The following is a 14,311-nucleotide window of genomic DNA, read 5'->3' on the forward strand; positions in this document are numbered from 1 at the left end:
AAATCCTGTTTCTTTTTTTTTTCGCTGTACCTTAGTGGTCCAATCTTCAATGTTTCTTAGATGAAATTGTAGGAAATTTTCTGAACTTTGAAAATAAATAAAAAATTCGAGAATGGAAAATCCAGGCACTGATTTGAAAAATCAAAAAAAGCGGAATTTTTTGGACCAAATTTAACTTTTATGGGCTTATATTTTGAAAACGGTGCAACTTATCATAAAATTTGTAATGTACTTTTCGATTGCAAATTCGATTTTACATAAACAAATAAGGTCTACAAATTTTCAGTATAAGATTTCTATTTTTACAAAAATCACTATTTAAAAAAAAATCGTAACGCTAAAAAGATGTGATGTGATGTGATGGGGTTTTGTCCCCTTGTACATGTGGAAAAAAATCAAATAAAAGTTTACACAAATTATAATAAAAAATAGCTTATGGGTAAAAAAATTAAAAAAATAGAAATTTCTCTGCCAACTCACAAAGCAATTGCCCCGACCCCTCTTCGATTTGCGTGAAACTTTGTCTTAAGGGGTAACTTTTGTCCCTGATCACGAATCCGAGGTCCGTTTTTTGATATCTCGTGACGGAGAGGCGGTACGACCCCTTCCATTTTTGAACATGCGAAAAAAGAGGTGTTGTTTTAAATTTGCAACCTGAAACGGCGATGAGGTAGAAATTTGGTGTCAAAGGGACTTTTATGTAAAATTAGACGCCCGATTTGATGCCGTACTCCGAATTCCGAAAAAACACTAAAAATTTCTCCCATTTTCGGTTACTCGACTGTAAAAAATTTTGGAACATGTCATTTTATGGGAAATTTAATGTAGTTTTCGAATCCGCATTGACCCAAAAGGGTCATTTTTTCATTTAGAACAAAAATTTGCAGGGTTATTTTTTAGAGTGTAACAATGTTGTACAAAGTTATAGAGCAGACAATAACAAAAATTTTAATATATAGACATAAGGGGTTAGCTTATAAACATCACGAGTTATTGCGATTTTACGAAGAAAAATTTGAAAATGTTGGTCGTCGTTGATCATGGCCGTTCATCGTCACCCGCGATAGACACGGACGACGAAACAAAAAAAAACGCAAAAAGTAACTTTTTCAAAAAAAAAAAAAATCGTAAAATCGCAATAACTCGTGATGGTTTTAAGCAAATCCCTTATGTCAATACATCAAAATTTTTGTAATTGTCTCTACAACTTTGAAGAATATTGTTACACCCTAAAAAATAACCCTGAAAAGTTAGAAAAACCACGAAATTTTAAAATGAAAAATTTTGCTCTAAATGAAAAAATGATCCCTCTAAATTTCCCATAAAATTACATATTCCAAAATTTTTTTCAGTCAATAACCGAAATTGGGAGAATTTTTAAAAAAATTTAAGTGTTTTTTTCGATGAAAAATACGTTTTTTCGTAATTTTGAGTACGGCATCAAATCGGTAGTCTAATTTTACATAAAAGTCCCTTTGACACTAAATTTCTATCTCATCACCGTTTCAGGCTGCATATTATTGAAAAATACCTCTTTTTTCGCATGTTCAAAAATGGAAGGGTCGTACCGTAATTGTTTCAATGAAAAATCTATGTTGAAATTCGCGGTATTCAACCAATTTCACGGCCAAGGGTGAATTTCACAGACTACGCGGCCTTCGTGAAACCGCGAAAAATCACATGCCCTAGTAATTAATTTTCAAATCAACATGATCGTGCTATTTTGTCACAACTTGTAGATGTTTGACCTGTCCAGAAAAACGCTTTCCAATAAGAGTAACGTCATGATTCGAATTCCCGGACGCTTCGAAACCCAGACACTTCAATTGGTTTATCAATTATTTGGATATAAGTTCGTATTATGAATGTCAAAACTGTGTTATTTGATGAATTCTATCATCAATTTTCACTTAAAATTTGTTTGAACGCTGTAGTTAATGCCAAAACAATTGGATAAAATAAAATTATAAGTTTACCAAAAATGCAAAACATTTCAACGGAAATATTTCATAGGCGTCCGAAGCACCGGGAAGGCAAAGCAGAAAATTATGTTTTTGATTTCCTTAAATTCTAGCAAATTTTTATATAAACTATCGATTGTTTTGATGTTAACAGCTTATTTGAGACCTAAAAAATGCCATTCACTAGCATTCATTAGCAAAATCGAGTGTTCGGAATTCGAAGCAAAAGTGTCCGGATTTCGAATCAGCTTTTTACAGTGTCCGGGATTTGAAGCACAACAAGTCATTTTAATTTTCAAATTCTGATGAAAAATTGTTAGAAAAGACATATTTTGCATGCATTCTCTTAAAACTGACTGTTAAAACTAAATCCTGATGATATTTCTTTATTTCCAACTTATTACATGATTTTTTTGCCAGCTATAACAAAAATAATATGGTACTAAGTGTTCGGATTTCGAATCATGACGTTACTTGCATCAGTTTTCAGATTGTGTCAAGATAGCACGACAAGATTGAAATTTGTTTTATATGAAGAGTGACAAAATGCACGGAGTTTTTTTCAGTTTTTGTTGAACATCTCAGGATTGAAATTGAATTTTAGGAATCAGTGAGGCATTGAGATGCACTTGCACAAAATGGCGTTCTTAACTGAACTTGGCCCAAAACAGCACGTGTGTCAAGATAGCACGATTACGACGAAATGCTGGTAATATTTTTGAACGCTGTTAAAGGGCGCCAAAACAAATTTTCCACTCTGCCGCTGAAAAATGTGTGCAATTTGGGAATTGAGCTGAAATGGAGCACGTGAGTGAAACTGAATTCAACTTTTACCGTTTGGTGGCAAAACCCCCCGAAAAAAAAACCTTGATCCGTAATACAGGTCAAACAGGACCGGTCATTCACTCGCTACAGACTCTGTGCTGAAGAGTACAGAGAAGAGTCCATTCGTTCATTCGTTTGCGAGAATCATTGCTGCTGCTGGAGGACGAAGAGCTTTCAGGTATATGGATGTAAAGCAATTTGCTCTTGACTAGTTCCGAACCGACCCAGCCGGAGTGAGTTGTTCAGGCAGTGAAACATTTTATTTTTTTCACTTTGCTTTCGAAATGAGTGGGAATTCTTTTTCGTTTTGGCACTTTTCCACCTACTACACAATTCAGAATCCAGTGTATCCATCGGGGAATTTGCACCGAACTGATGTAAATTTGTATTCCATTTGCATGCTCTTCTAGCCTTGCGCAGAGTTGAGTCGAGCGTCGAAATGTGGGAGGCTCGAATTTACACTTGACGTTTGGTTAGCTCTGAATTGGAAATTGAAAAATTCATCTCAATTGAATGTATCTTGTTTAGTTAATAAAAGAATTCATTTGTGCTGTTCAAGTAAATTTAAAGCGATGATAATTTGAAATTCGAACTGAAATAATGCTCAAAAAGCACCAAGATAAAAAGATTCCCTCAGAACATATGGTTTAAAAAAAAATCTTCCATTCGATTCCAACTTTTTACCAAACTCCAGACGCCTAACCTAACCGGTTATTTTGGGGGGCGTTTTTTTCCACCCCATTCGACCAAACGAACAGCTGTTGTTGAAGTCGGACCGTGGCTGTGAGGCCCAGTGTTGCTAGCCCTTTTTTCGTGCCCAGCCGGACAGAAAATCGGGTAATGTTCAGATTTGAATTGGATATAAAGTTCATTGCCGGCGGGCAGCGCTTTCCAGTCGGTGGAATTTGTTTCGGATTTAGCAGCAAAAGAACACCAGGAGTGTTGAACAAAAAGATTGCATTTTGCTCTGATTGACGCGATTTTAATGGTGATAATGGAATGGGTAAACAGATAAAAACAGACCATCCTAACAAAAAAGCGTGTGTTAATCCTCTTGTTGGTGTTGATTAAATAGTCAAATGATAGTATTTTTCCTGCTTTTATCGAAAAATTATTGTACCAGATGAAATCCTCACACCTGCAGAGATTATTTTATGAAAAACAAAATGAAAAAAAAACAACCGAAACGCTGAATGCAGTTTTTCCAATCACAGACCAATTGCAGTAATGTAATTGAACGGCACCGGAAGATGAAAATTGGATTTTCCTTTCTCTATTTCACCCCTCGTTGACTGTATAGTACAGCAGACTATAGTGGTAGTGGAAGGTATGGTTTACAAACAACTGAGTGAGGGGGTGTTGAACACGCTTTTTCGGTACTGTTTAAAAGGGTGCATTCAAATATTACTTGGCCAACAATTTCATTTTTAGACTAACTCCAAACGTTTACATCAACAGATCTAGAGTTTTTGTTTTTTTAAATAGGTCCTATAAACATAAGAGAGACAATACTTTATAGAACCTTTAAAAAAACTCTAGACATGTCCGTTTCAAATACACAGACGTTTCGAAATCTGGACTCCATGCGCACCAACGTTTTATGGTTTATCGGTGGGGATAGCAAACATTGGAAAAATAAAACCCGAAATAACCATTTATTTTTTTGCAGAGTATGATGTTCTAGGTCCAAAGTGCCCGAGAATACAGATCCTGGAGTCTACCGCCATAACAACAAGATTCTACAAAGTTTACGATTATGGTTCATATTCAGTGAGGGTCCCATGGACACTTTGGAGGACCCAGAACATCCCAAAAGTGATCCACATAGCTCATAGTGTTGCCAAAGGGTCCCAGGAACATCACTGAATATGAACCATAATCAGAAACTTGGTGGAATCTTGTTGTTACGGCGGTAGACTCCAAGATCTGTATTCCAGGACACTTTGGAGGACCTAGAACATCCCAAAAGTGATCCAAATAGCTCAGAGTATTGCCAACGGGTCCCAAGGACATCACTAAATATGACCCATAATCGGAAAATTGGTACAATCCTGTTGTTACGGCGGTAGACTCCAATATCTGTATTCCGGGGCACTTTGGAGGACCCAGAACATCCCAAAAGTGATCCACATAGCTCATAGTGATCCCAAAGAGTCCCAGGGACATCACTGAATATAAACCATAATCGGAAACTTGGTACAATCCTGTTGTTACGGCGGTAGACTCCAAGATCTGTATTCCGGGGCACTTTGGAGGACCCAGAACATCATAAAAGTGATCCACATAGCTCATAGTGTTGCCAAAGAGTCTCACGGACATCACTGAATATGAACCATAATCGGAAACTTGGTACAATCCTGTTGTTACGGTGGTAGACTCAAAGATCTGTATTTCAGAACACTTTGAAGGACCTAGATCATCCCAAAGGAGATCCAAAGGGATCGAAGTTGTGCCAAATGGTCGCGAGGATATGGCTGGTAATAACTAAATTTCATTTGCCTGGAAAAATCGTTGTTAGCTTGATTTTTATTCAAAATTTTCTGAAGTTTCCAAATTTCAGGTTTTCACGATGTTCTAGGTCGTCAAAAAGGCCATGAATAACCACTCAAACCTTTTTTCCTAGGTAGAGAAACTCATAAACTACAACTTTGCTGAACAATGTTGTATGTTTTGAGCACTGTGTGATTTTATACAACCGAATTTCGGTATGGGTCATTAGGGTGTAATATGGTTGTATGGAAAAAAATAAAGTTGTTCAAATTTAGTGAGCACAGCAACTTTTCAGTTCCTTTTGGGGTCCTAAACAACTCCCCAAAGTTTAAGAACGATTGGTTTAGTCCTCACTTTGCGCAAAGCGATTCAATTTTCTATATTAATTTGTATGGGGAAACCCACTTTTTTAGATTTTGATATTTTAAAAATCCACGTTTCACGCTATATTCAAACCGAATTCATATTTGATTGCTTTGAAATGTGCTCTACAACTTTCCCAAAGAGAGCATGGTGCTAACTTGTTCCTATAAAAAGATACAGCGTTTTCAAAACTCGTCTAAAACGTGTTTTTTGCTCGAAAATCCTGTTTTAGACGAGTTTTAAGGACGCTGTATCTTCTTTCAGGAGCAAGTTAGCACCATACTCTCTTCGGGAAAATTGTAGAGCATCTTTCAGAGCATCCGAATATGAATCCGGTTTTAGTACAGCGTGAAACGTGATTTTTTTAAATATCAAAATTTAAAAAATTGTTTTTCCCATACAAATTAATATGGAAAATTGAATCGCTTTGCGCAATGTGAGGACTGAACCAATCGTTCTCAAACTTTGGGGAGTTGTTTAGGACCCCAAAAGGAACTGAAAAATTGCTGTGCTGGAAAATCGATTTTGTTATTACACCCTAATGGGTCATATATGACCCATCAGGCCTGAAAGGGGTAAATTGAGAATATGACTTAAATTAAGAATCATTGGGATTTCGTAATTTGTCGGAGAATTTTCAAAATGTATCAATTGTATTTTGTTTAGTTATGTTATAAAAACATTTTGCATGGTTTTGCAACACCTGGGATGTTTTAGTCCATCCGAAACTTCCGGAAAATTTGTGCAACAGGCTTGCCAAAGAATCAAGTCGAAACTTCAAAAGTTTGACCACGGATCCTACCCAGACTACTTCAGTGAGTGTGGCAGGCTACAGTACATTGTTCTAACAACTTATTGGGATGATCTTGGTCATCCAAGGACTCCCTGGAGTTAAAATCTGTGGGTCTACCGCCGTAACAAGCCAGAGGTCGACGGATTTCGACCCCGGAACATACCCGCATAGCTTTAGTGAGTATGGTATACTACTTTTCTGATGAGTTGGGATGTCCTGGGTCATCCAAGGACTCACTGGAGTTAAGATCTGTGGGTCTACCGCCGTAACAAGCCAGAGATCGACGGTTTTTGAATTGATTCATGAAGGGACTCTTTATTTTGCTCTTTCTTTGAAAAAAAAAAGTAACTGCCGTTATCTTCTTTTTGTAAGAAAGGCTCTATCTTCCCCAGGTGGGATTAAATCGGGTTTTATTCACCCAAATTATCATTTTTCTGCAAGTTATTTCATTTTAACATAATAGGTGTGTAAAAATTTAGTTCTAATGTGCTCCAATTTAATAAGACCCATACTGTTTACATTCAATGCCCTACGCCGTACTAGTGTGGTCCATCAATGGCATTTTTTTGTAAACACTTTAAAACATTTCAAATGTCGTTTTTGAAAAATTTGTGCATTTGATTTTTTTTGTTGCTACGCAGGTCACTAAACAAATAAATTGAGTCTTATTATGTCGACTAACCACACAAAAAAAAATCATTTTATTTAAATTAAAAAAAAAAGAATTTCCCGTTTACATCTTTAAATCGATGCATTTGCAAAAATGGAGAATCTCAAATCTTAAGAAAAGTATAAGTAAAAACCTAAACGAATTTCAACAGAAACCAAACTCCTGACCTCGGAAACCCATTAGCCGTTGGAGGGCGGCACTTTCGATTAACAGCGATCTTGCATTTAAAAATAATCAATACCTGGCTGTGGTTTGCTATCACATGACTCTTCCCCTCACGGCATCGTTCGGAAATCAACCTGTTTTGTGATGGTGGCGGTGGTGGCGTTCTCCACTCCATTTCCTTTCAATCGAGCCGTAAGTTGTTATGAAATCCGTAAAGCAACATTTGCATAATTTCACCTTTCACTTCTCATTCATCCAACCGTTGCCATAGAGCAGAAGGCATTCGGCGGTCGGGTACTCCCACGTGCTCAATTTATGCCAAGTTCAGACCGTTGAAGGCATTCCCGGAATCGGATCGAGGGAGGTTTTTCCGCTTTCGTTTTTATCTTCCGTCGATATTTGCCGAAGACCCCGGAAGGTGGCAACAAATCGATCGGGCTTCCCTCGAAATGAATTGTTTAGTGGAAATGAAATTAAATTTTGCTTCAAAAATTTTTCGCTGCACCGTCGTCGGCTGGGTTGAATTTTTATTCACGTGGAACTTTGTGCCAGACGAGGCGTGAAATCCTTCCCTTAAGGTGTACAACACACTCACGGAAAGTGGTGTTGCGAGGACAAAACGTGAGGTGAAAATACGGCTGCATATTTGTGCTTTCAAAGTTCATGAATATTTCATAAATTTACGTTACGATATCTCGAGCTTTGAGACACAAATACTCCCCCACTTCTTCTCCTGTACATGTGGATTTTGGGAGGCAGGGTTCGACTACTTCCCAGGCAGGTACTTTCTCGTAACTAAGATAAAGTTAAGGGGAGGCTGTCGATCGGCGAGGGTGCACACTTGCTACGCGAAAAGATAACCACTTTTCCGAGGGTGTTTTGCCCAGATTTCAAGTTCTGAGCTAGACAGCTGCCAGCATTCTCAAGTTTGAACTTGCTGGCGTGTTGAGTTGAATCCAGCCCCTTTTGCACCGCCGGGAGAAGGTTTGAAGGCAAGTTTGGAAGGCGTGCCCGATCAAAAGTTTGCTGTTTGCAACGTTGAAATGATGAACTTTTCCAATACAAGTTGTAAATCTCAAAATCAGCTATTTAATGCCATAATTAAAAAAATCTTATAAATAACAAATGTAAGCTAAACCACATATGAATAACTAAAGTTCCTTTTTAATCAGTTGTCTTGTCATTATCGTCATGATTGATGCATAAAGTAAATATTTATGCAGTCATTTTTGTATATTTTATTATTTCTCATGAATGATTCAACGGTCGCAATGTAGTAACATCATATCAAATTTCTATTTTCCAGAGCTCGAGCCCCCAACAACTGGCCGTTCAGTAACCACCAGGCGCCAACAAAACACTGCGACTATTACCTTTAATAAATAATTACCATTCCAAAATATACACCATTCGACACATTCAGCAAAAAAGTGCGCGGTCTGCAACACAAATTTCACCCCCTCTCTCTCTCTCCTGAACTGTAACTGCAATTGTTTTCATTATAATTAATTAACATTCCCTTTTTACTTCCCGGTGACCCCACTTTCCCCGCACCATATAAAACCCAATTCGGAAAATTGAAAACTCTTCAACATGACCGACCACCACCTGACCTGAACCGCATCCCCAACTCCATCATAAAGTCGAGGTGCACGGCACAGGTTGCATGATGTTCATTCAACTTGAAATTCTACAACATTAAATCATTATTTAATGACGGTTCAGGCGGAGGCAGCGCAGCCACTATGTGTTTAACAGTCCGAATAACTGGTAAATGTGCAATCCACCAGTAAAATCAACACTCAAACTTGAGCAACAAAAAAAAAGTGGCGAAAAAGTGCCGCCAACTCACTTTTTGTGAATGAAAAGCTTCCGGCTCCGGCGGTAACGAGGCAAGTGACTTGTGAAACTTCGACACTCAGCAGAGAGAGAGAGAGAGAGGAAGCTCGCCCAAAAAGTTACAATAATGTTGATAATACACACCGTCAAGCTCATCCTGATCACGCTGAACATTCTGCCGACGCGGTTCACCCACCGGAACGTGCTGTTTATGATCTATCTGGGGACGCTGGTCACGCACGGTGAGTAGAACGCAATGGGGGTGATTTCACTGACAATTTTAAGGGTCATGTTAAAGGTTCGCTTTAAATTCATAATGTTCTTATTTCCAACGGAATGAATATATTTGTAAAATAAACCTGACATGACATTGACCTTGTCACCTGTCGATTCGTTATTAAAGCTCAAGAGTGCTAAACAGTTAACAATTGATAGCTATGATGATGATGGTCATTCAAACAGAATAACATAGAACTAACAAAGCTCATTATTTTGCATACCGTTCCAATGTGTAGTTGAGTGCGAGGTAATTTGGTAACGGTAAATACATCAACGCATTGAAACCTTTCAAACCAGACTTATCGTTTTACACGTTAGTAGTTCTTTAAATTTTCGCAAATCATTTCACAATTATTGTATTGCTTGGTTGTGAGTGACAGGAGATTATAGCCGCAAAGCTACCGCGGTCTAAAAATAAGCAAGCTGAACTGAAATTCTACGTTGATTTGGCTGTCAACTTGATTTGATTTGAATATTTTCCAAAAAGTCAGCTCAAAACTCAAGGCAACCTTTGACAACAACCCAAAAATTTGTTCTGGGGTTTTCATGCGGCTGTCATGCGACCATTATCTTGCGGTCGTATCACCGCACGTGAACTCTAATTATTGACGCCAGCAGTAATATTAGTATTAGTTATTTAAAAAGATACAGTCCAGACTCGATTATCCGAAGTGTTGATTATCAGAAGTTGGATTATCCGAAGGTTTGTATGGGACTTCAGATAATCCAATCATGAACAAACAAATTTTTTGTCGTATTTTTTTCAATTTTCTTAGGCGTCATCCATAAAGTATGTCACGCTCTAGGGGGGAGGGGGGATCTGAGCAAGTGTGACATTGCGGGTTGTAAGTATAGGAAAAGCTTGACAAAGGGGGGGGGAGGGAGGGTAAATTTTGGCTAATTTTAGCGTGACGTACTTTATGGATGAAGCCTTACTTTTAGTTTCAAATTCGAGTTTTACGACCCCAAATTTGAGTTGTTGATTGCCAATTAAATTTTAAAAAAAGATTTAATATCACCAGAGGTGAAATAGAGCCTCTCTTACAAAATGATGAAACTCCGAAAAATATCTCGGTTCAATTATTTTTTCAGAAACATAATGATACCACCCAGTGAGAATTTGTCTAAAGCATCGAAACTTTTTAGATTAAATCTCGAATGCATTTTTTTTTTAATTTTAGAGGTACATTATGGTTCGCAAAATAATTATATTTAATTAAGAAAAACTTATTGGATTGACATTATTAGAAAAAAATTAAAATAAAGGGTACTCAGTACCCAAGTAACATTTTTTCCAGGAGTTCTACAAGAGCTCTTCAAGACAGCTACAGCATAGCAGTTTGGACCGCGGTAGGATAAAACTCTCTTTCAAGTACTCTTCCAAACTCCTGAAGAAGTTTTGAAGAGAATTTTATCCTACCGCGGTCCAAACTGCTATGCTGTAGCTATCTTGAAGAGCTCTTGTAGAACTCCTGGAAAAAAATGTTACTTGGGTAGGGTGGGTACGATTTTCAAAAAGTTCTCCGATCAAGTTTTAGTATGGTTCCCCTTGTAGGGCATGCCCATAGGAGCTCTCATGCCAAATATCAGCGCATTTGGTTGTAAACTGGCTGCGCGCATCAGGGTTAAAGTTTACATGGAAATTACTATGGAAAATTTTGACTTTTTGTTCAAACGCCCCTACAGGTCTGGGAAAATCACGCGCCAACTTCTGGTATGGTCAGGCCTAAGGGTAATGGTCTGCAGAACACTTTTCCTGAAGAGAGCATACGGATACGGAGCTGGCGTATCGGCAAACAATCCGATGTCTCCAGGTTTCGGACCAAAATTCAATCGAAAGAGCGCATCAAAACCTCCAAATTAGTAATTGGATTTTTTTTCTGGGACAATTCCCCGCCGTGCACGATTTTTTTTAACATTTCTGAGAAAAGCGTTTTTTCCAAAAGCAAACCTTAAACCTTTCTTTTGTAAGGAAGGCAAAAATGCTTTTTTCTGTCGCCATCTTGGGTATAAAAGTCCTAAATTCCTTTAGGGTAGTTTAGGGGTCATACTTAAGTTCGACAATCAAAAATAAGACAACGAATAGAAAAAAAATGTTTGCAATTCGATTATCTGAAGTAAAAATTTGCCAAGGCCTACGGATAATCGAGTCTGGAATGTAGTTACAACAAAAAAAAAGTTTTATCTTTAGGCCGATGCAAATATTTAAAAAAGTTTTTGTCCCTCGGCCCTGGCCGAGGTCAAGGGGGGGGGGGGGCAAAAAAATAAAAAAAATATAAAAATTTAAATAACAAGCCATAGTCTTCACATTTAAATGAAAAAAGTGTTTTAAAATGCATTTTACACTAGTTCAGTTGTTTTGCAATCATTAGTTTTCAAAAAATTAAGATCTGACAAAAACAAAAATTGTATCGAAAAAAAAGATTTTGCATCGAAAATTTTCAAAAAATCTTAAGATTTTTTAATAAACCCAAACATGATTTTAAACGCAGGAGAATGTATTTTAATTTGATTTCACCTGGTTGCACTTGAATTTTCATTGACATTTTGAAGTTTATTGTAAAAACATTTTTTTTGCCCCCTGATTTTTCGGGCCAATTTTGAAGGGGGGGGGGGGGGTGAAAAAAACTTTTAAAAATATTTGTACCAGCCTTATTGCAAGTTATTTCACAAAATGTTTGATTCCCAAAAAACGTCTTTTTTTAATTATTGATTTTTATTTATGTTTACGTGCCTCCAAATACATTTTTTGAGCTATTGTGCAGGATGTTGCAAAATCTTGTTCCAGAGATATGTTGTTTTTAAATGTAGTTTTTGAAAAAAACATTAATAGGCTAAATAAAATTTTCAATTAAAAAGTACTTGAACTTTGGAGTTATAGTCACATGAAGATAAAAATTTTAGTAAATTTTATAAGTTTTTGTCTTCAAAAAAACCTTATGCAAGAAAGTTACTCTTGAAAGAAATATTCTTGAAACACTGGACGAAAGGTTTCTGAGATACAGCCGAGTCGATGAAAATGAGTTTTTCTAATTACACTTACAGTAATTTTCAACTGACGATTTCTCGGAAAGTGTGAGCTCGATTTTAATGTAAGAAAATTAAACTTGGTGAATATAATGATCTTCAAAAAATGATTTAAAATCAAGCCTGGAAATTGAGTAATAACATCTATTTTTGAAATTTTCTAAAGTTAAAATAGTTTCATTTTTTAGCATCGAAAACTGAACGAATAGATTCCGAGATATCGAGAGTTGAAAACAGGGCTGCGGAGTCGGGTCATATTTCAAGCGACTCCAACTCCGACTCCGACTCCGGCTTCGGCTTTCCACAAATTGTTGACTCCGGCTCCGACTCCGACTCTGGCCTACCAACTCTAGCCGATTCCGACTCCAACTCCGACTCAAGCTTTCCAAAATTTGTTGACTCCGGCTCCGACTCCGACTCCGACACCTAATCTGTATTTGAAATATTAATAAAAACGCAATTGTTATGCTGAAAATTTTCTGAGTAAATTTGAATTTTGTTGTTTGAAAAATTCAAACATTTTATTTAACAACTTTAAATTTTTATTCATTTTGTAAAGTTAATAAGCTAGCTATACTTTCTTTCAATAGTTTTTTTAGCAAAATTTCATTTACTGAAAATTTCAGAAGTGCAGATTTCAGTAAATCTGAAATAAGTAAGGCTTCATCCATAAAGAACGTCACGCTAAAATCAGCCAAAATTTACCCCCCTCCTTTGTCACGCTTTTCCTATACTTATAACATGCAATGTCACACTTGCTTAGACCCCCCCCCCCCTAGCGCGTGACATACTTTATGGATGACGCCTAATGAGAAATTGGTGTGCAGGAACTATCAAAGATACCCTGTTTTTGAAATAAACAATTTTCAAAGTAACTATTTTTTAAAGCTTTTTAAATTTATTTGAGAAGACGTACATGGACATTGTGAGATCCAGCCCAGTACACATTTTAAACGTACAAATCACGAGAAAATTATAACATTTTTAAAATGAATTAAATTATATCAATTATATCACCCCGATTTATGGCATTTAAAAAAAAGACTTGTTCAACGATATTATTTAAGGATCAACACTTAAAGAGTTTTGTAGAGAAATTATAAACATTGGGATGATCGATATATCTAATAAATTCAATGACTCGTATATGCAAAGTTGCATATGCGTGGCATAAGAGCGCCGGTTTAACTGTATTTCTAAATTAGTTGCAACTTATTTTCGATATTTTTTGTCAGCTTGAAATATTTTTAGCACGACACTTTGATTTGTTTTTATTTTCATACAAAATGAGCATGTTACGTTTCAATTAGAAGATTGATATAATAGTTGATAATGTTTTAAAAACATAATTATTTTTGTTAAATACTGATAGTGAGCTTTCCAATCACAATAAAAATGCTTCAAAAACATCATGGTATCTGATGAATATCTTGAAACAAAAATAAATTAAACTTCAAAATGTCAACGCAGTGCACGCAATTCAATAAATAAATTTAAAATATAAAAAATGGGAGTTAACAGTATTATAACAAATATTGAACAATAAATAAGTTCGTACATTATATTATTTTTTTTGATAATTCCGACTCCAGCTCCGACTCCGGGTCTATCAGAAATTTATGACTCCGGCTCCGACTCCGACTTCAACTCATACAATTTAGCTGACTCCGACTCCGACTCCAGCTATTAGAGATTTAACGACTCCGACTTCACATTCCTGGTTGAAAATAGCAGGCTAATTAGGTGACAGTTTTCATTGTTTCTTATTATTTCTGAAGCAGTATCTCAGAAACTAATTGTCCTTTTTCAAAGTCTCAGTGAGATTTTCAAGACACATTCCGCCGTGACGTTACAACGCTTTGACTTTTCTTTTTCAGTATTTCGGCTGCAACTTAAAAA

General features: G+C 36.6%; 1 protein-coding gene across 7 annotated transcripts in view; it reads left to right on the forward strand.

Annotated features, from left to right (window-relative positions):
• LOC120413404 (lachesin) overlaps window positions 1-14,311 on the forward strand; it is a 221,814-nt gene that overhangs the window by 30,580 nt on the left and 176,923 nt on the right. For 2 of the 7 annotated variants that reach the window (XM_052709741.1, XM_039574204.2), the window contains one exon: window positions 8,574-9,348. In XM_052709741.1, the coding sequence (XP_052565701.1) occupies window positions 9,234-9,348 (115 nt within the window). In that variant the 5' untranslated portion in view covers window positions 8,574-9,233. The remainder of the gene's footprint in view (window positions 1-8,573; window positions 9,349-14,311) is intronic. The other 5 variants (XM_052709743.1, XM_039574206.2, XM_039574209.2 and 2 more) reach the window with 3 other exon arrangements.

The sequence above is a fragment of the Culex pipiens genome, chromosome 3 (genome assembly GCF_016801865.2).
Source record: "Culex pipiens pallens isolate TS chromosome 3, TS_CPP_V2, whole genome shotgun sequence".
NCBI lineage: Eukaryota > Metazoa > Arthropoda > Insecta > Diptera > Culicidae > Culex > Culex pipiens.